The 20,596-nt window shown below is 43.9% G+C and overlaps 1 protein-coding gene across 1 annotated transcript in view; it reads right to left on the bottom strand.

The window, feature by feature from the left end:
- Positions 1–1,567: 1,567 nt before the first annotated feature.
- Positions 1,568–20,596, bottom strand: part of SLC41A2 (solute carrier family 41 member 2) — a 97,319-nt gene continuing 78,290 nt past the window's right edge. The window contains exon 10 of the mRNA XM_044677633.1: positions 1,568–2,190. Coding sequence (XP_044533568.1) covers positions 2,005–2,190 — 186 coding nt within the window. The 3' untranslated portion in view covers positions 1,568–2,004. The remainder of the gene's footprint in view (positions 2,191–20,596) is intronic.

Below are 20,596 nucleotides of genomic sequence, written 5' to 3'. Positions count from 1 at the left end.
ACATACAATCCAAGTGTAAACACATATTTTTCATACTCTTTAAATAAAATCAATCTAAGTATTAGTGGATCTTTAGAAAACCTTCTCAGTTAAATATCTGTGAACTTAGACGTAGTCTTTCTTTTGTAAGAATGTTCGCTGTGTGACACCATAACTCTCTAAAGGAGAAACTCTATTTCCTTCTCTTATTGCCTATGACAGCTGCATTATAAGGCAGAAAAATGACATAACCACAGTAAAAAAACAAACAAAGCAAACCTAGGACTAATCCATTCTTCCTCTCAACAGGAATGATTTCAGTGATAGGGTTCTTCTAGAACTTACGACTTAAATAAAGCAAATATGAACATACGAATCACAAAATTCAGAGTTAAAGTGGAATGCCCTCCTTCATTTGTACTAATAAATTAAACTATTATACAATTGATACACTGATAGGGCAATTCCACTGGTTTATTGATTTGTTATAGTGTATAGAAAATGCTGACCTTTTGCAGTAATTAATCACATTGGTGCAAGTATTCCCAATAGACATTAGAGCTTCTTGAAAAATGAGAAAAGAAAAACTACACCCTCTGTGTATGTTATGGTCCGTTTGTGAGAATCAGCCTAATAGGCAGTGTTGGGAAGGCCTGGGCAGATGGGCCCTAGAGTCCTTTGCACCCCCCTCAAAGAGAAGCTCAAGTTTTTCTTTTTTAAAAAACTTCTACCTTTTCTGTCTTAGAATTGATACCAAGTTATCGGTTCCAAGGCAGAAGAGTGGTAAGAGTTAAACAGCTGGGCTAAGTGACTTGCCCAGGGTCATGCAGCTAGGAAGTATCGGTGCTGTATTTGAACCCAGGACCTTCCATCTCCAGGCCTGGTGCTGCTCTCTCTATTGAGCCACCTAGCTGCCCCCAGCGTAAGCTTTTCAACTGATTTTTTTCAAAACACTAAAATCCTCCACTTGCCTGTCTGTAAATCTCATTCCATTTTCTTGCTGTGTGAGCAAACTAGACTAAGCTTCCTCCTTTTAGCTGGGGATCATTTTAAATGGGGGAACATTTACAAACACAAGGATTAATTCAGGCTCTCAGCAGACCTTCTGGATAAACAGTGTGCCTGACAATGTTTCACAGCAACACGCTTCCAAATAGATCTTCATGCTGATGCCTCATTCCTAACCAAAACTCATGTTTAATTTTCCAACAAAGCAGAAGAGAAAGTGGTTTTTCACCCTGTGTAGTGTCGGGCAAATACTGCTGCTTCTTCCTCTTGTTTGATTCTACCTTTGGGTTTGGGGAAAATAAAATCAATGGCTCCCAATGACCTAATTGTTCTCCTCCAAGTCCAACCCCTTGTGTCCCCCTTTAGCTCCCCAAATCATCCTGTTCTTTACAGACTGGCTGCCAATAGCTGTGGAATAAGAACCATATCAGCAGCAGTTCTGGGGAGCTCCCAGGCCTTCATGTGGTGAAGCCCGAAGTCTCCATCTCTGGTCCAGTGTCTTCTGGGGGCTCGTCATTCGTAACTTCAAGGTCAGCTGTTGTAGAGGTGGAAGTAGTTAAAACTTTTTAAGCTCCAAAAGGGTATTTTTTTAATTTAAATTTTCATTGAAATCAAATTCATTAGAAAAGAGGCTAAATTGCCAATCTTCCATTACAAGTCAAACACTGACCCGTACGTTCCTGAGGTGTGTCTAGTTACACAATTACTCGTATTTAACTCCCTCCATATTTTCTGATTTAATTAACTCCAAAGATTGAACTCATATCTGTTGCAAAGTCAAATCATCCTTCATTCTCTCGTATGAAAGGCAAATCCCTTCATTTTTATTTTCTATTCAAATTCAGTTTTAAAAAAAAAAAAAGTTAAGGCCTTTTAATCATATCAGTTCCAACTTTAAATTAACCTGGCCAAAATGAGATTCCTGTATTGTATTAAAGGCCTTGAAGAGGAGTCCTATGCGCCATCTTCCGTTTTCCTTCTCCAGGATCTGAGAGCAGGTAGCACTTCCATATCTTATTAGTCTCCGACATCTCCATCTCTATCCCCGATGAGCCACAGAAAATGAAAGCTCAAGGCTAGTAAGGCCGTCCCCAGCAGATCTCCCAAAGCCGTAAGGTAAGGGATGGAGAAGCTGTCGGGATCCTTTCCTTTTCTCCAGAAGTGATGCACCATCCAATCGGCAATCCACAGCAAGGTGAATACCTAGAATGAGAAGCCAAAGTTCATTTCTGGTGGGTCCATTAAAAGTCTGCAAACAAGCTCAAGCCACGGACTTCTGCCCCAGAGAAGGAAGAATAAAGAATCCATGGAGGGCTGGCCAGGGAAGCGTGAGTGCCTTGGGCCCAGGGTTGGCAGGGGAGCTCCGGACACGCTGGCACTCACAGGATGAGCGAGGGGGGCTCCTTGTACTCGGTCTGGGCTGCCAACCTCACGCCCTGATCCTGTAACTCAGTGCAGTTCAGGAAAATGGCATGAAGGGTCGCAGGTGCACCCTTCTTGGTATTAGGGATAGAGATGGAGGGCGGATAAGCTCAGGAAATAAAGTAAGAATGAAAAGCATGGCCCTGCATTGTGTCACCCTATGGACGGTTTAGAAGGCTCTTCAAAGATCTCCTCTCACTTCTGCCCAACCTCCCCCAACAACCCTAAGGCCAAGCCCACTTATCCCCATTTTCTACCCACTGAACCCAAGGGGAAAGGGCTCTGCCCAAAGGGATAAAGCGTTCCAGGCCCCTGTCCATCGGCCTAGGCCAGCCTTGGGGAAGGGCTTCAAGTTCCAGGGCCCAGAGAGCAAACTGAGCTGCCTGTGCGCTGCCCCTGCCATTACTCAAAGAGGGAGAAAGGGGAGGAAGGACTCGGGGCAGCTCCCCGCGCTGGCGGAGCTCTGACCTGGGGGCTCCGGGCTGCATCCCTCTAATGCCCCGGGTGGGGCACTTCCCCAGGCCCCGGGCTCTCCTGCCAGGCCTCCGCAAGGACCCCTCCTCCAGCCTACACACGCACAAACACCCAGCTCCCTCCCGGGAGGCTGCTGGGCTCCGGAGCCAGACCAACAAAAGCTCTGGGCTTCCTCCATGTCCCCACCCCGAGACACCCCCCTTCTACAGAACTCTATTCATCCGGCCTTTGGCTTGCAGCGTGCCCGGGCTGCTCTATGCATGAGCCTTTAACCCCTAGTCTGACAACTGATGGGGGGGGGGGGGGGGGGCACTAAGCCTCTACTCGGCGTCCAGCCTGCTCCCGCCCTCCCACGTGCCACGTACCACGTGCCACGTGCGGCAGGCGGGGCTTCCCTTCTCCCAGAGCCTGGCAGGACCTACTTACTGCTTGGGGAAGGGGGAGGGACGAGGGAGACATACGGAACCCTAAAAAGTCAGAAAACAATCTTCAACAATAGCTTCTTGGGGTAACCGCCCGCGTGCGTCCTCCCAGCGGAGGCGGCCCACATTACAACTTGGGTCCTGCAGCTCCACCCCAGCCCGGCGGCTCCTCGTTTCTCCTCCGCCTTCACTCTGGGGCACGTGAGACATCTCGGAAGGAGGAGAGCAGAGGGTTCTCCTGGCAGCCTTTGCCCCATTACTTACACGGCTATTAGAACAGAAGCCCCCCGAAGGAAGGCCCCGCTCAGTCTCTCCAGTAGGGAATTCCCAATGAATAAGCCTCTGCCCAGGCCACCGAAAGAGTCCTAAACAACTGCCTAGACACGGAGCGGCTGCTGCCCCGGACAGAGCGGGGCGGGGGGCCAGCCCTCCCCACAGCACCATCCGCTTCTCCAAGCGGCTGGCCTTTCGCAGAGGCTGCCGGCATTCGCTGCGTTCCTGGCCCTTCCACAGCCACCCAATCCCATCCGCTGCTTCTTGGTAATGGCTCTCCCGCGTCCTCTCCGAGCCCAGGATCCCACTCTTCCCAAGGCTAGGCTGGATCCTGGAATAATCTCACAAATGCCTCATGCCTCTGGTTCTCTGCTCTCCAACTCTTGCGCAAGGCTGCCTCATCAGCCCGTCTAAAACCTCATCACTCCTGTGTTTAAAACCGTAAATGAGGCCCTAGAACTGTGATGGTGAACCTATGGCATGGGTGCCAGAGACAGCACGCAGAGCGCCCTCTGTGGGCATGCGGCCACCTCCTCCACCTCCCCCTCTCTTCACCCCCATTGTCTAGCCCGTAATGCTCTTCTGCTTTGGAATGCACACCCAGTACTGATTCTAAAATGAAAGGTAAGGGTTTAAAGGGAAAAAAAAGAAAGTATATGGATAGTAAGAAATAGTAGAAGTCAGTCACAACTCTTAAGGCTTACAACAATAAATCTGTCCTCAAATCTGTCTCTTAACATAACTAAATAAAACAAAAATTAAACATTGTGATGGAAGGAGCCCCAGTCCAGGAGACAGAAAACCCTGGATTTCTGCTCTTGCCACAATGATCAAGCAGCCCTGGGGCACTGGGGGAGTCATTTCTCCTCTGAGGGTCTTGGTTTCTTCCTCTGTAAAAAGGTAAAAAGAGGAGATTCCTGATGAGAGGTTAGAGTAGAGGCCCTTTGGAGCCTCTATTCCAGACCTGAAATTCTGTGGAATTTGTACTGAAAAAAGCACATCTCAAACCAAACCAAGGTTGGATTGCAATTTTTTTAAGTTAATAAATATTCCCTGTTTGTTCTTTATGAAATATGCATAACTTCTTAAAGTAAATACATCTTCTGAAAAGGCAACTCTGTAGTCTCAGCTAATTATGCGTGTTCTAGGTATGTTGCTTGGAATTCAAACAAATAATACAGTAAATGAGAAGGTGTTTGTTTTGGAAGATAGAGATTCGGCAGCAGCTTCTTCCATGAATTAACACAGACCAGCACTTCTAGGCAGGAACATTCCTTTAAAGCATTCCAAGGCTCATGCCCGGGCAAACAACCATATGTATCTTGTAGTATGGAAGGTTACTTTTGGAGATCATGTCTTATAAATACTATACTGAAAGACTTTTGGACTAAGAAATTCGTGTTTTCCTACTTACTAAGTTTAAAAATACCTAACCCCCACCTCCCACAACAACCATCACCAAACAGCAACAACAAAACACCCCTGAATTGATTTCACTCTGATACAAACAGGACTCGTGAACAATTTCCCATCTCCAAATATGTCAGGGGGAACCTCAGCCCCTAACCGCCAAGCGTGCGGCCCACTCGCCCTTAGATATATATAGCAAACATTTTCACAAATAATCAGTGGGGTAACTCACTTGAAACAAGAAAGGAATAAGTATATCCTCTGTCTAAATTGAAGGGTTCTTAAACACTGCATCCCAGCACCTGGCAACTGCTTATTCTTTTGGTCAGAGAAATGCCTAGAATATGGCAAATCAAAGATGTGGGAGCCTCGCTTAGGGACACAGGCATGGAAAAAGACAGAGGCAGCCTTACCCAGCTGGTGGTTTAAAAAAAGAAAGAAGAGCTCACAGATGGATGGAGACAATCACCTAATAAATGTCTAAAGGCTTCTCCCCTTCAGTAACTTTTTGCTCTATTAAGATCACCCTTGATACTTACTCTCCCCCCTCTCTTCCTTCACCTCTCCTTCCTTCTTCCTTCTCTTCCACTTTCTTTTTTCCTTTGTTTCTTTCCTTACTTTCCATGTTAAAATTAATACTATGTATTGATTCTAAGGCAGAAGAGCAGTAAGGGCTAGGCAATGAGAGTTAAGTGACTTGCCCTGGGTCACATAGCTAGGAAGTGTCTGAGACCAGATTTGAACCCAGGACCTCACATATCTATGCCTGGCTCTCAATCCACTGAGCCCCCTTTAATATCTATTGAAGAATGGCCCCAAGTGCCCTTTTCAAACCCCACGAAGTTATCATACCCCAAATAGTAAACTTTTCAAAGAGAATATGGAGATGTTGGATACTTCTAGGAAAATAGAAATGAAGCCTGCTGAAAAATCTTAAAAAGTGACAGAATAAGTTCTAGAAGCAAAGAGGGCATAAAATTTCCATATTTACACCAAAATTTCATTGCAGCACTTTTTATGATATTAGCAAAACAAATGGGAACAAAGCAGATCCCCACTGACTGAGGAATGACAAAAGTTGGAGAGAAGAATGTAATGGGATATATTACTATGGCTTAAAAAAGACATGATGAATTCAAAGAAGAATCTGAAGGCACATATAAACTTATATAAAGTACAGAAAGCAGAACCAGGGAAATATATACGATGACAGCCACCACGTATATGGAAAAAACAACAAAGACAACCCAAACCATAATGACAACGTTCACACTTTGCCCTTGAGAAGAGGCACGTCCATCTCTCCCTTCTTTACAGAGGTGAATGGACTAGGGCTCTGGAACACACAGAGTCTGACTTGGTTGAAATGCTGATTAATTTTCCATGATGGCCTTTTCTACTTTCTTTAATTGTTTGCTATAAAGGATGGTGGGGGAGGGGGAGTTCTGGGGAGGATATAATTGGAAACAAAGGTGACATGAAAATAATACGTTATGAAAAATGTTTAGAGGAAGGACCAGAGGCATCACTTGGAATTCCTGCCTGGCATAGGAATGTAAAATCACAAGTGGGCAAAGATAAACCAATACATTTTAAGGATTAAAATGTCTTTTTTAAAACTGTGTGACCCTGGGCAAGTCACTTAACTTCACAGTATGTGTGAATTACCCAGGACAAGCAGTAGTTTAGATCAGGGTCATTTGGTGGCAGCAAACTGTCATCATTCTAAACATTAGGCTGACTTGGAATGTCTGACCAGATCGCACTAGTTTCTCCATCCGTGTTCTACTTTGTAGTGGTTTTTATGTTCCTATTTTTGTGCTTTGAAAAAGTAGATCAATGACCTCAAGGAAACGTGCAAAAGTCGTAGCTCTTTACAAGTCAACTTTAATGACAGTTAGAGATATCACAGTGGCTGTTGGCATGGGGAAGTCATGTTTCCAGCATCAGTCAAGTCAACAGTGAAACAAGATCAGTCACAATGAAGCAGAAAACACGGGGCTGTCCGACATAAGAAGCAAAGACCTTCAGAGGGACCTGGATGCTAGAAGGGTGGCTAGTAATTCCTCTACCATGTGGGGGAGGCTTCTTAAAATTGGAAGAAGGACTAGAAGACTAGTAAAAATCAAAATCTGCTAACCATTGTTATGAAAAATATGTATGGGACAGCTAGGAGATACTTCCTGGCTGTGTGACCCTGGAAAGTCACTTAACCCTATTTACTTAGCCCTTTCCCTTCTGCCTCAGAGTTGTTTCTAAGCCAGAAAATAAGGGTTTAAAAAAAAAAAAAAAAAAGAAAAGAAAAATGTGCTTGTTATGGCTACGATAGTTCAAAGAGTAGAGTGCCAAAGATTAGAAAAAGGACATTTTGACTGATGAAGTTCATTGTTTTGATTCAAAACTATACAAAAACCACTGCCTGGAATCTAAGTGAGTCTGTAACTTTGAAGCTTCTTCATCAGACTGCAAAGCAGCCATGCAAAAAAAGTTGGAGAGATTTTTTATTTCTAATGGGTCTTATCCCAATTGATGGAATGATAAATTCTGATAAAAAGAACTAAAGCTGAGATATTCAGGAATTACAGAAATTTCCAAGTGGAGAAAAGAAGACCATGACATGGCCCTCTCCTGCACTATGCCCCAGGTCAAGAAAGATTAGGAAATATATGCTTCAGTGCCTGGGAAGCAGTCTGAGTAAATGTGAATGAAAACATATGGCTATAAATTAGATCAGACTTGAAAAAATGGACTGTTCTTCATCTCTGATATGATAAAAGTATGGTCTATGCTGGGCAATTAAAGAATATGTCAGAATCTTTTGCTCCAGACGTCAAATCATGCAAAACAAGTGACAAGAGAAATGAGGGTATATTGCAGGCTGTTACTAAATGGAATTATTTTACCTTTTCCCAAGTATATTTCACAGCACTCTTAAGTTGCAGAAGACATGCTGGTCAGTATTTATACGAATAGCTTCTTTATTCCAGGGAAGGACAAACAACTCAACCAGTAACAAAACAAATCAAATATTTGTAAAAAGAAGCAAAGGGGTAGGCACAGTGGACAGAGAGTCAGGACAGACTCCCTCCTAGCTGTGTGACCCTGGGAAAAATCATTTAACTCCAATTGCCTAGCCCTTACCACTCTTCTGCCTTGGAACCAATATACAGTATTGAGTCTAAGACAAAAAGCTAAAGGCTTAAAAAAAAAATAAAGAGGCCAAATCTAACACAAATCCTTAGCTATTTGCTAGACACAACCAAATGAATTAACAATAGAGAAGTAAAGAAAATGCTTTCACGGCTCCTTTTTAAAGGGAAGGAGCTAAGGATATGGATCAAGGGGGCATCAAAGACGAGACTCAGAACATAGGTCTCCTCTGGATTTTAATGATGTCAGGTCACTGACTTGATAAACAACTGAGCACATTTGTAGACTTGGCAGCCAGCAGGCTTGATTGATTTATCCAGGAAAAGGTCATATGGAATTATTTGATTAATGGCTTGAAGGCACAGGCAATAAGAGAATCTGCCCAGACTTGAAGAAGTCTTTGAATACAGCATCCCACAGCTCTAAACCCGGGCCTGTAGTCTTGAGACTCCAAGCCCAGTAATCTTTCTACTAAATCAGAGGGGAAAAAACCAATAACCCAATCCATACAACTAACATTACTACAGTCCATTATAGTTTTCTTCTCTCTCTCTCCTTCCTCTTTGTTTTAAACCCTTCTTTTCTTAGAATCAATACTAAGTATCAGTTCCAAGGCAGAAGATGGTATGGCCTAGGCAATTGGGGTTAAGTGACTTGCCCAGGGTCACACAGCTAAGAAATGTCTGAGGCCAAATTTGAAACCAGGACCTCCCATCTCCAGATCTGGTTCTCTATCTACTATGTAATCTAACTGTCCCCAATTATAGTTTTGGAAACTCCAAATCCAGCATTCTGATCACTCTTTTCACAGTGATTCACACACTGCTTCCTTTACTATCCACAACCACCATGTAAAGTGAGATGACAAGGGAATATTAAGGTGCACACAGGCGAAGTGCAGAAATCTTCTTGGCCCTTCTGCCTATGGGACTAGCTTTCCCTTCTGAAGCCAGCCTCCTGTCTCATTCTTCTCCCCCAAGTATGTAACAAAAGTCCTAATATCTGAATAGAGCCATCACTTCCCCCTTGTCCAGTTCCTTTAACCACTCTTTATCGGGCTGTCTGAATCTCTTCCCATCCCGATGACCATCCTCTGGACATGACTCAGCTTGTCCGACTCTCATAAAGTGGGCTGCTCCTGACTGAAGAAAATGCTCCACGTTCGTTCTGAGCAGGCATGAGACACTTCTAATCTCGCACACGATGGGGCAGGAATCCATGGAGAAAATAGAGCTGTACAAAGACAGTTAAGCATCTCGGGGCTTTTGAGAATGTAGAGATCTAGGCCTCGAGATCTCCGAGCCAGATGCAGGCAAAAAACTTCTCTTGGAGGCCAGGCAAGGCCTGAGAGAGCAGCACTGATTCAGAGCTCCTCATCACTGGGGAGTGACCGCAGTTACAGACATCAAGGCCCACTCAGGAGTGGAACCAGTGTGTTACAGGTCAGAAGTCATTGTGAATGGGACAGAAACAGAGGATGAGCCCTCTCCCCATCCCCTAGAGGAGGGCTGCTTCACTGAACACATCAAAAGGCCTTCCAAGGAAGCCTGGAGCCTGCCCCAATACCCCAGGCCCCCACGACAAGAGAGCTGCCACCCAGGAATCCCCAATTTGGCATTCCTAAGGAGGATGCTCCTCCGGCCAGCCGGAACACAGAGGACCTTGGGGGAACTGGCCCTGGAGGCTGGCTCCCAGGTAGGATGGGGATAGGAGGTGCTGCTGGTCATGTGGCAGAAAGAACAATGGTCTCACTGGTCTCTGAAGTCACAGGATCTAGGGTTAAGCCTGGCCCTGGCTCTAACACTGACTGGTCCACTTGCTCTACCTACCTCAGTCTCCTCACCTATAAAATGGGAACAATAATACTTATACTATCTTCCTTCATAAGCTGACTGTAAAGAAAATGATTAGTAAACCTTCAAACAATAAGTGTGGGCCACCATCACTTAACTTTTTTTGCCATACTAAAGTTTTAACCAATGAGAGATTTATTTGTGTTAGCAAGCACTCACTTCTATTTATTTATTTTTTAATTTTAATTTTGAATATTTTCCCATAGTTAGATGTTTCATGTTCTTTCCCTCTCCCTAAAACCTCCCCAACCCCCCTTAGCTGATGCACAATTCCATTGGATTTTACATGTATCATTGATTAAGACCTAATTCCATATTACTGGTAGTTGGACTAGAGTTATCGTTTAGTGTCTACATCACCAATAATATCCCCATCAGCCCACGAAGCATTCACTTTTAAAAATGCTAGGTGGAAGCAGATTGGCTAATATGACAGCAAAGGAAAGTAATTAATGTTGGAGGGCATGTGGCAAAATTGGGACACTAATGCATTGCTGGTGGAGTTGTGAACTGATCCAACCATTCTGGAAGGTAATTTGAAACTATGCCCAAAGGGCTCTAAAAGATTGCCTGCCCTTTGATCCAGCCATATCACTGCTGGATTTGTACCCAAACTTGTACATAAATATTTATATCCTCGCTCTTTGTGGTGGCAAAATGTTGGAAAATGAAGGGATGCCCTTAGATTGGGGAATGGCTGAACAAATTGTGGTATATGCTGGTGATGGAATACTATTGTACTCAAAGGAATAATAAACTAGAGGAATTCCATGTGAACTGGAATGACCTTCAGGAATTGATGCAGAACTAGGAGAACCTTATACACAGAGACAGATACACTGTGGCATAATCAAACGTAATGGACTTCTCTACTAGCAGCAATGCAGTGATCCAGGACAATTCTGAGGGACTTATGAGAAAGATGCTATCCACATTCAGAGGAAAAACTGTGGAAGTAGAAATGCAGAAGAAAAACAACTGATTAATCACATGGGTCGATGGGGACATGATTGAGGATGTAGATTCTAAACGATCACCCTCATGCAAATATTAATATGGAAATAGGTCCTGATCAATGACACATGTAAAACCCAGTGGAAATGCTCATTGGCTACGGGAAGGGGGAGGGAGGAGGGGAGGAAAAGAACATGAATCATGTAACTATGGAAAAATATTCTAAATTAATTAAATAAATAAACAATGTTTTAAAAAATGCTAGGTGACATAGTATACAGAGCACTGGACTTGGAATCAGGAAGTCATCTTCATGAATTTAAATCCAGCCTGGGTCACTTTCTAGCTGAGTGACCTGGGCAAGTCACTTTGGGCCTAAAAAAACAACAACTCATATAGAATGAATGAATGAATGAAAAGGCATTCATTAGTCCCTTCTTACATGTGCCTGAGTATAAAAAGATTGGAGACAGGCCCTCCCCTCTCAGAGCTTATATTCTAACCCCTCATGGGAAGGTTAAAGTACCAAGTGATCTTGAGCAAATCCCTTCCCATTTCTGGACTCTCCCTACTCCATCTGTGAAATGAAAGAGTTGGGCCAGATGGTCTCCTATGAATCTCTCTTGCTCCAAAATTCTATAATTCTGTGAAGAGATCCCTATGCCATGAAAACTGTATTCTACTAGCATGAATGCATATCCACTTCAGCTCATACAAGAAGTTTTTTGCTGGTTGAAATTAATTTAAAAATTTTTTAGATCTCATAAAGACTCTTCCTAGGGATGGCTACGTAGCCCTGTAGATAGAACACCAGGTCTGGAGACAAGAGGTCTTGGGTTCAAATCTGACCTCAGACACTTCCTAGCTGTGTGACCCCAGGCAAGTCACTTAACTCCCATTGCCTAGCCCTTACCACTCTTCTGTCTTGGAACCAATACCCAGCATTGATTTTAAGACAGAAGGTAAGGGTTTCACAAGAAAAAAAAAATTTTAAAAAAGACACTTCCCTTGATACTTTCAAACATCTATGATTTCATCAGTGGAGGTAGGGAGGAGATGCTTCTTACTACCAACACACCTCAGCTCCGCAACTCCACCCCCCTTATAGCAGGATTTTGAAAATTCAATCATCTTAGAGACCAACCTTCTGGCAAGGAGTCACCCTGACCTTGGGCTGGCCCTCCCTTAGATAACAGTCTATGGAGCATTAAGCCCACATTCAAAGCCCCTCCAACCAATGTGGAGTTCATGAGACAGACTTTGAAAAGTAGAATTACTCATTTGTTTTTCTTCCTTAAGATTAGTACAATACTCTGAGACTTCCTTTTCTCTCATAAAATGTCCCTTCCAAGTACCAATGACTAAAGGAAATCATGATGGAATGATTTTTGTTGGAATGACGTTTGTTATCATTATTACTATGAAGGACAGCAGCATAAATGAATATTTTATAGAGCATATTGCATAAATGGTTTGTTGTTGGTCAATCATTCAGTTGTGCCCAACTCATTGTGACCCCATGGACCACAGCCCACCAATACTTTCTGTCCACAGATTTTTCTTGGCAAAGATCCTGGAAACGGTTTGCCATTTCCTTCTCTGGTGGATTACAGTAAGCAGTTGTATAGCTTGTCCAGGATCACACAGCTAGTAGTGTCTGAGCCTGGATTTGAACTGAGGTCTTCCTGACTCTAGGCCATCCCCTGAGCTACCTAGTTGCCTCCAGTATAAATAGTGATAAGTATAAAATATATGTAAGTACTTTAGATTTTGCAAGACAGGCACCATCTAATATCTCTGTTGATGTTCACGACCCTGCGAGTTAGAGCTAATAAGCATGGTTATCCACCCCCATTATATATACCAAGATGTCTCCAGTAAGGGAGAGAGCAGAAACTCAAGCCCAGCTGTCTGGATTCCAAGACCTTGTCTCCTATTTAAATAGTAAAATACACCTGACAGGAGTTTTAGTTTTTAGGGTTTTTTTCCCCCACAGCATATTCAGAAATGGGGGCAGCTAGATGGTTCAGTGGATAATGGAAAGCCAGGGCTGGAGATGGGAGGTCCTGGGATCAAATCTTACCTCAGATACTTCCTAGCTGTGAACCTGGGCAAGCCACTTAATCCCAATTTTGCCCAGCCCTTACCACTTGGAACTGATACTCAGTATTGACATTAAGGCAGAAGGAAAGGATTTAAAAAAACAAACAAGCAATTCCAGTATATTCACAAATGCTTACAAAAATAGTCTTTAGCTCAGACATCATTGGAGATACAAAGCTACTTTTGGTTTTAAAAAAGAGAACATATGTTTAAAACTGCAGAGCAATGTTAAGCAATTTTTTATAAGTTCTAGAATGTTCAAAACATAAGATTACTTCAGGCTAATGAAAGTTGGGCGTGCTGGGGACATAAACAATCATTTTTACTGTGGCAAACGCTGCCGGATAATGGCTTCTATAGTTTCCCATTAAATGCTTATTCTCAGAAATCTTAACCCATCTGTCCTATAAGATTTGATTGGGCGATATGAAAAGTCTTTGGAGTCATCTTTGCTATCTCAGCAGGATTCTGAACACAGAGAGAACCTTTCAAATGCCCAAAGCAGGATGCTGGAAAAAAGGATGGCTCAGTTTCTCAAGCCTTGCCTTCGTTTTGATCAGGCTTGACAAGGCTGAAAATAAGCCCTTTTCTCAATGCCTTGCTGCACAGAGTTACAGACATGCTATTTCTCAAAGAGGGCAGACAGTCATTTCATCTTCTGGGTACTGCTGGCCTACAGCCCAATGCTCTCTCTTTGGAGTCTAAATCATAAATATGGAATTGGGGAAATGCCTCCATTCCCAAACTCCACAGCCCAAGTAGCAATAGCACAATCACACTATTCAAAGCACCCAATTATATCATGAAAATGTACTAAATGACAGGAGGAATACCCTACAAAGTCATCTAACCCACCCGCTGTTTTCAGGTAAAAATTGCACTCAGTCCTGGAGGTGTTCACATCATTATTTTTATATCAGAACAAATTCTAAGAACTGCATTTTCTCCTTCCAACTTTCCTCCCTGATTCCTTCCTCCCTCTTGATCCCATTTCCTCCCCCAACCCCATCCCCCAAATGACAAGCCTGGAACCGTTCAAGAGAACCAAGGAATAGAGAAAGTTCAATGAACCATGCTTCCCGGCCAGGGCCGCCATGTTTAGGAGAGGCCAGGCCTTCCTTTTTTCTTCTTTTGGAAGTTTAGAGCCTGGGGATTAATGAGCAAAGTGTATGACTGCTCTGTGGCCTAAGCTGCATCCCCCATGGCTGGTGAGGCCTCACACGTCCTCCAGGGTCTTCCATGAGGCAGGGCCTCCATGCCATTGAATCAACACTGAGTAGCATCTACTTGTTCCAGGCAAGGAGCTAGGTATTGGGGGTACAGAGGTGAAGCCCCACGTGGTCCCCGCCCCAACGAGTTTCTCATCTAGCCCCCAGTCCTGTGTTTCCTTAGTAAGTGTTTGCTGTTCAGCTGGAAGGACAGCCCATACTGGGAGCCACACTCGGACATGTCATTCAGGACTCTGACCGTGCTCTTCCTTTCAGAGAGGAGCTCTGTGCAGGGAGAGGGAGCTACATCCAGGGCCCTCCCCAGACCTCTGCTCTAGCCACAGCCACTCGTGTACATGCATCAGAGTGGGCGCAGAGCAGATAAAGGGAGCGGGGTGAGAAGAGGCCCAGGCCAACCGCCCTCGGGCTGAAGGACACAAGCACAGGGCAGCCTCCAGGGAGGCCAGGAGACCACAGCTCTCTGGGATAGCCCCCCCACTCCCGCCTCCCGCCCCAGCCAAGGCCAGGCTAAGCGGCCTCGGTTTTCCTATCACTTGATGCCGCAGAAGGAACAGAAGGGAGGCTGTTTCGTCTTCCAGTACTGCTGCTGCCCTCATAGGAGAGGCTGCCCTGGGCCTCCCCAGGAGGCATTTCCTGACAGTCAGCACTGTCTGCAAGGGGGACAGCCCCAGCCCCGGGGGTGAGAAGCTTCCAGGCAGAGCCCAGACTCTGGCTCCGGTGGCTGAGAAGGTCTGCAAGGTCCCCTCTCCCTCCAAGATAGGGGTGAAAGTCTCCATTAAGAGCCCTGCCTGCCCCACCAGGCCGCTCTGCTGCAAGGCTCACGTGAGAGCCCGCATGCAGTAGGGCAGCTCTCCATCTCCATCATGATGATGGAGACCTTGGCTGGGTGGCAGGGGGCGGGGCACTGAGGGAAGGGTCACCGCCCCCAACTGCTCCAGAACATGGGCGTGTCTGGTGATGTCAGCCCCTCCCCGCCCCCCCCCCCGCCCCCAGGCTAGGACTTCCATCTGAGCCACGACTGGACGAGGCTGCCATGATTTGTTTCTCCAGACAGCAGTTGTCAAAGGGAGGTCCAGGAAGCCCTGGTGATGCAGCGCCAGAAGCCCAGCGCCAACAAGGCCGCCCCGCCGGCTCTCCCCTCGCTCAGGATGAGCACAGAGCAGCAGCCCTCTGGTGTCTCAGCTCTCTGATCACCGCCCATCGGCCCACCTGGCACACCAAGCCCGTCTCCTCTGGGAGCCTCCCGGCCACCGCGCGCCGTCATTCTACTTGCATTCCACTTCCTAAGAGCTTCCGTTTTTAGGCTAAGGACTGGCGCCCATCCTTGCGGAAGGGGGTGTCCCTTGTGGCCCAGGCTTCCTCTCCTGCCCTCCCCAAGGCTGGCCCGCAGCCATGAAAGAGTGTGACAAGGGCAGGAAGAGAGGCGAAAGGCTGGCCTGGCTACCGTTAGAGGGCGGCCGGAGGGGCTCTTACAAGACTCCATTCTCAGAAATAACAATTTTAAGAGATTTTAATATTGGCCTCGCACCAAGTTAATCTTGCTTGACTCTACACTTCTTTCCTGGGAGTTTTTCCTTCCCGGCACCATTCTTAGCCCCTCAAAGGCAGGGACGGTAACTTCTGCCTCCTTTCTCTCTCTGAGGATGAGGAGCACAGGACGGTGCACACAGGAGCTCGTGTTTGACATAGATCTAGTGACTCCATTTTGAAAATGTCTCATCTTGCCTTCATGAGGTCATTGCTTGTTCACCATACAGAAATACTCTGTATTTTAAATATGAAAACATAAGCATAAGGTTGAGGGGCAGCTCGGTAGCACAGTGGATAGACTGCCACACCAGGAGTCAGGGGGTCTTGGGTTCAAATTGGACCTCAGACATTTCCTAGTTGTGTGACCCTGGGCAAGTCACTTAACCCCATTGCTTGGCTCTTACCACTCTTCTGGCTTGGAACGGATACTTAGTACTGATTATAAGATGGAAGATAAGGGTTAAAAAAAAAAGTCCATTGGGGAAGGGGCAGCTAGGTAGCACAGTGGATAAAGCACCAGGCCTGGCATTAAGAGAATCTGGGCTCAAATCTAGCCTCAGACACTTTGTGACCCTGGGCAAGTCATCTATCCCCAATTGCCTAGGCCTTGCCACAATTCCGTCTTAGAACTGATACTAAGAGAGTAAGGGTTAAAAAAAAAGGCATAAGGTCACAGGAAAGATTTTTATAATGGATTTTTCATAATACTTTGTTCAGCCAGGATTTTAAAATGGTTTAAAAACCTAATATTATGTATAAAATAGTTTCTACCTAAAACAGGGAATTAAACATTTTATTTAGAAATGAGCTGAATTGACTGGGACACAATTATATTAATAGACACTGTGGGAATTCTGAAACTTTGAAGCTAGAATAGACTCCATTTTTTACTTCTCCTGAGATGTTATATTAAAGAGAATATTAATATGTTTCTTATGTATCCAAAATTAAAAAAGAAAACAGGAGTAAAATCTAGTTTTATTTTCATAAAATGGATATGATTAATAAAGGGATTTGAATATTATTAGACTTCTTCACCCTTAAGAATTTTCAGAAGCAATTATTAATTTTAAGCATTATTTTGTCCAGATAATAGTTATTTTGCACCTGATTTAACCTACAGCAACTTTTTGTTGAACTTATTATTTATACTGACTATAACAGAGGTCTCTCTCATAGAAAAAAATATGAAGGGTTTGTAGCCCAAAGAATAAACAATTGGAGGCTTTGTAATTTAACAGGGAAAATGAACCATGTGGTCTACTGATCTTTTGTTGCTCAAGAAATTGCCATTTGGCTTGTTTGATGGATAACTAGAAAGGGAGTAATTATCTTTGTAGTTAGTGAGACTTACTATACTGGCAAAGGAAGAAGTCCTTGAAAAAGACCTTTGGGAGGAGGACAAACAAATGGATACGAGCCAAAAGAAAAGAAAAGAAAAGAAAATTATAAGCTTCCCTTCCACATACATCTATGAAGGAAGGCCAATGAGGTGTGACACAGTTTGGAATTTCAGACTATGCTTTCAATGCAATAAATTAACTGGTTTTGAGAGGATAATGAAAGATTAGAAAAGGCAAAAATCTAGGGTCTTGAGAAAGCATGCTATACTGCTGCTCACAAAGAAAGAAAATGTTCCTATGCAAATGAGTAGTAGAAAAAAAGGAAAAGTCCAACCAGAATAGAATTCCAGAATCACAGGTTTGGAAGGAAACTTCAGAGGTCAGCTGGAACCAGGCTCTAACTGAAGTCTGAATCCCTTCCACAATAGCTTTTATGAGAGGTCCTGCAGGTTCTGCTTTTTAATGCTGTTTAGGGATGGAGAACTCACTACTATGCATTATTTGAAGCAACTCTGCCCTTTGTGTTTGCCCATGATTAGCTCAGCTGGGAAAAGCATAAGACCATAGAACCAAAGCTATGGGTTCCATAGCTGTAGAAGTTAATTACTTTCATATAAAAGGAATTCTATTCCAGTCCAAGATTATGGTCTTAAATGCAGTGAACTGTGTCACAAATGCATATTGATAAGAAGGTAATGGATGAGAACACACTTCTGCAAATCTCTTTCCCATCATCCTATTGGAATAATCATTTGAAAGGCTGAGGGTAAGGCATAGATATTTAGACATCTGTCAAGCTATGCCTTTACCTTTCAAAGAGTCTCACTGCCTTATGGGCTGTTGGCCACAAGGAAACCTGCAGAAGTAGAGGCACTATCTGGAGAATTTGCCATGATTCATTTTCTCCAGGAGGGTCTTCACCCATGGAACAGACAATAATGAAGTTGTCCTTGATACGTGAGATAACACTCCTTACTCACCACCACCAGGAGGATTTATGCTTTGAGGAGCTTTTCTGGTAGAAGGTAGTTATTTACCCTAGTCCATCCATCTGTCTATAGCTGATGGCATGTGGTTTCAGGACAACTGGAAGGGGTGCCTAAAAAGTATGCATCCAGGGAACAAGGCAGGCAAACTAATTTCTACAGGTATCAAATGTTGGAATTTGGCCTCCCTAATTCTTTGAGTTAACCAGCTGAACTATTTTGGTAGGAGGTCCTTTGGTCTCCAGGTTTAAGCTTCAGAAAGGGTACTCGGAGCTAAGAAAGTTGGAGTCATAGATGAGGGTTGGATACTAGGAATCTGAAGCATTAAACAAGAATTGCCACTTCTCAACAACTTTGGATAACTCCAGATTGCTCAGTACTAAGGCAGTCCCATGATGCCACAAAATGCACCCCAATCCAGCCTTGGTGAGCTGATTTGAAACTGAGGCTTAGGATGTAAATGTTATCTCTTTATATCTAAATCATTTACATCCTAGAGGTTTCCAAGACCCTCAGGAGAGCAGGGTAATTTTGAAGACTCTCCTTGAGGTCCAGCATGATTTCAAAGTTTGGGGGGATGGGGGAAGAGGAAGGGTCAGAGGGACATCTCTGAGATGTCTGGAGCTTAGAGTCACCTTTTAGATTTTCATTCACAGATAGAGTGAAATTGGATAGAGTGAAATTAGGGAGAGAAGGCAATTCAAGGTCTTAGGGAAAAATGTCTTTATTCAGCCACTGGGCAACTGTCCTTCAATCAGATATCTGTTTGGCTGACTTGAGGAACTCAACTTTAGAAAAAAAATGGGTCTAAAAAAAAAAGAAAAAAATAGGGCCAAAAGAAATGAAAATTCTAATCATTTAATAACAAATTACCGAGTGTCTCCTGTGTGCTTAGCACTCCACTCAATACTGTAAGGGACACCAAAGAAGAACAAGTTTCCTGCATTCGAAAGTTTATGTCTAGTTGGAGAGAAAAATGGAAGAAACATCAAATTATTAAACTGGGGGACTTATTAAAAAGAGATCAGAGTGTCAGTGTGAACTGGAAGTTGGATATTATTTCATAGAATCTAAGGTAGAAAGTAACCAACAGGACACAGATGAGTGGAAAGTGACTAATCAGCCAGAAAAATTATCTATGCCATGTGTCAAAGAGACACATTCAAAGTGATGGGGAGAAGCATGGAGAAAGGGCATATGGCCTAAGGGATCTTCTTGTCTCAACTGTACCCTTCTCAGATCTTCAGGTATGCATTTGATGCATGCGTAAATCATTCCCATTCAAATTTAACTAGAAATGGTAAAGTAAACATCTGGGCCAGTAATTATTAATATTCTTTTGAGTTTTCTTTTCTATAATAGATTTTTCCCCAAAAACTTTTGGAGTTTTCCTGTCTTTCTGAAACCTTAAAATTTGATTTTCCATGCCCTCAAAACTGGGTCACCTCTAACATGGATGTCCTTTGTATAATCTTGGTCTAGTTCAGTTGTTATTCACATTTTTGTTTTCTTTAGTATCATTTCTACTTCTGCATGTGGCACAAAGGGACTGTGACTGTACAGTCCAAATGGGTGACATCACTCATGCTAATGGGGAAAAATGTGTTATCAATATGTATTCAGATGTTTTTCCTTTTCTCTCTGTTCTCCTACTTTCATCCTTAAATGCCCTTGGGCTGACCTTTTCATTTCCAAACCTTTTTTTAAAAATGTGCTTTTCTCTGTTAGAGGAGCCAAGACCGCTCAGGATCTTCCATCACACAACTCCATTAAGATTTTCCAAATGAGTTTTTATCCATGTTGTCCTTAGTTTTCTCATCAATCCGCTCAACAACATCAAGGGTTAGCTAGCTGAGGCGGCTTCTAGGCTCCTTCCTTCTCTCCGTTGTGGTGACTGATTTACAATGGGTAATTTTTTGAAATAATAATAATCTGCTATCTGTTTTTAAAGGATTTTTCTGGCATCAACAAGTTGTTTTCATGGGCTTGTTTGGGGCTGCCTCAAATACATACCATATATTCTCAATTGGATTCTTTCTTCTAATGTCAGTTTGATAAGCAGCCACTATGTGTGACAATTAAATTAAGTCTACACAAAGGTGAGAGCACCTTCCAATTCTGGGAGGTCCTAACCCACGTGTGCTAGAGTGAGTAACCAATCAAAATTGAGGCACCGCCCCCCTGCGCTTTCTATGAGAATCGTCTATTGTGATTGGACATGTGAATTAGGAGGGAGGAGCAGGAAGTGCCGCATAAGTGACCCCTTTAAAAGGAGAAGGTCCTCAGTCAGCTGAGGGATTGGATGGAAGAGAGCATCTGGTGAGGACCTCTTCTGGTTCATGGAGGAGTGCTGGAATGCTGAGACTCTGGTGGGACCTCTGACTGCTTCCCTTTGAATTGTCATGTGGCTAAGTTAGGCTCTCTCCTCCCTTAGTGTTTCTGGAGGCTCCAGCCTTAGGG

Source organism: Gracilinanus agilis, chromosome 5, assembly GCF_016433145.1.
Source record: "Gracilinanus agilis isolate LMUSP501 chromosome 5, AgileGrace, whole genome shotgun sequence".
Classification (NCBI taxonomy): Eukaryota; Metazoa; Chordata; class Mammalia; order Didelphimorphia; family Didelphidae; genus Gracilinanus; species Gracilinanus agilis.
This window is presented reverse-complemented; position numbering and strand designations above follow the sequence as displayed.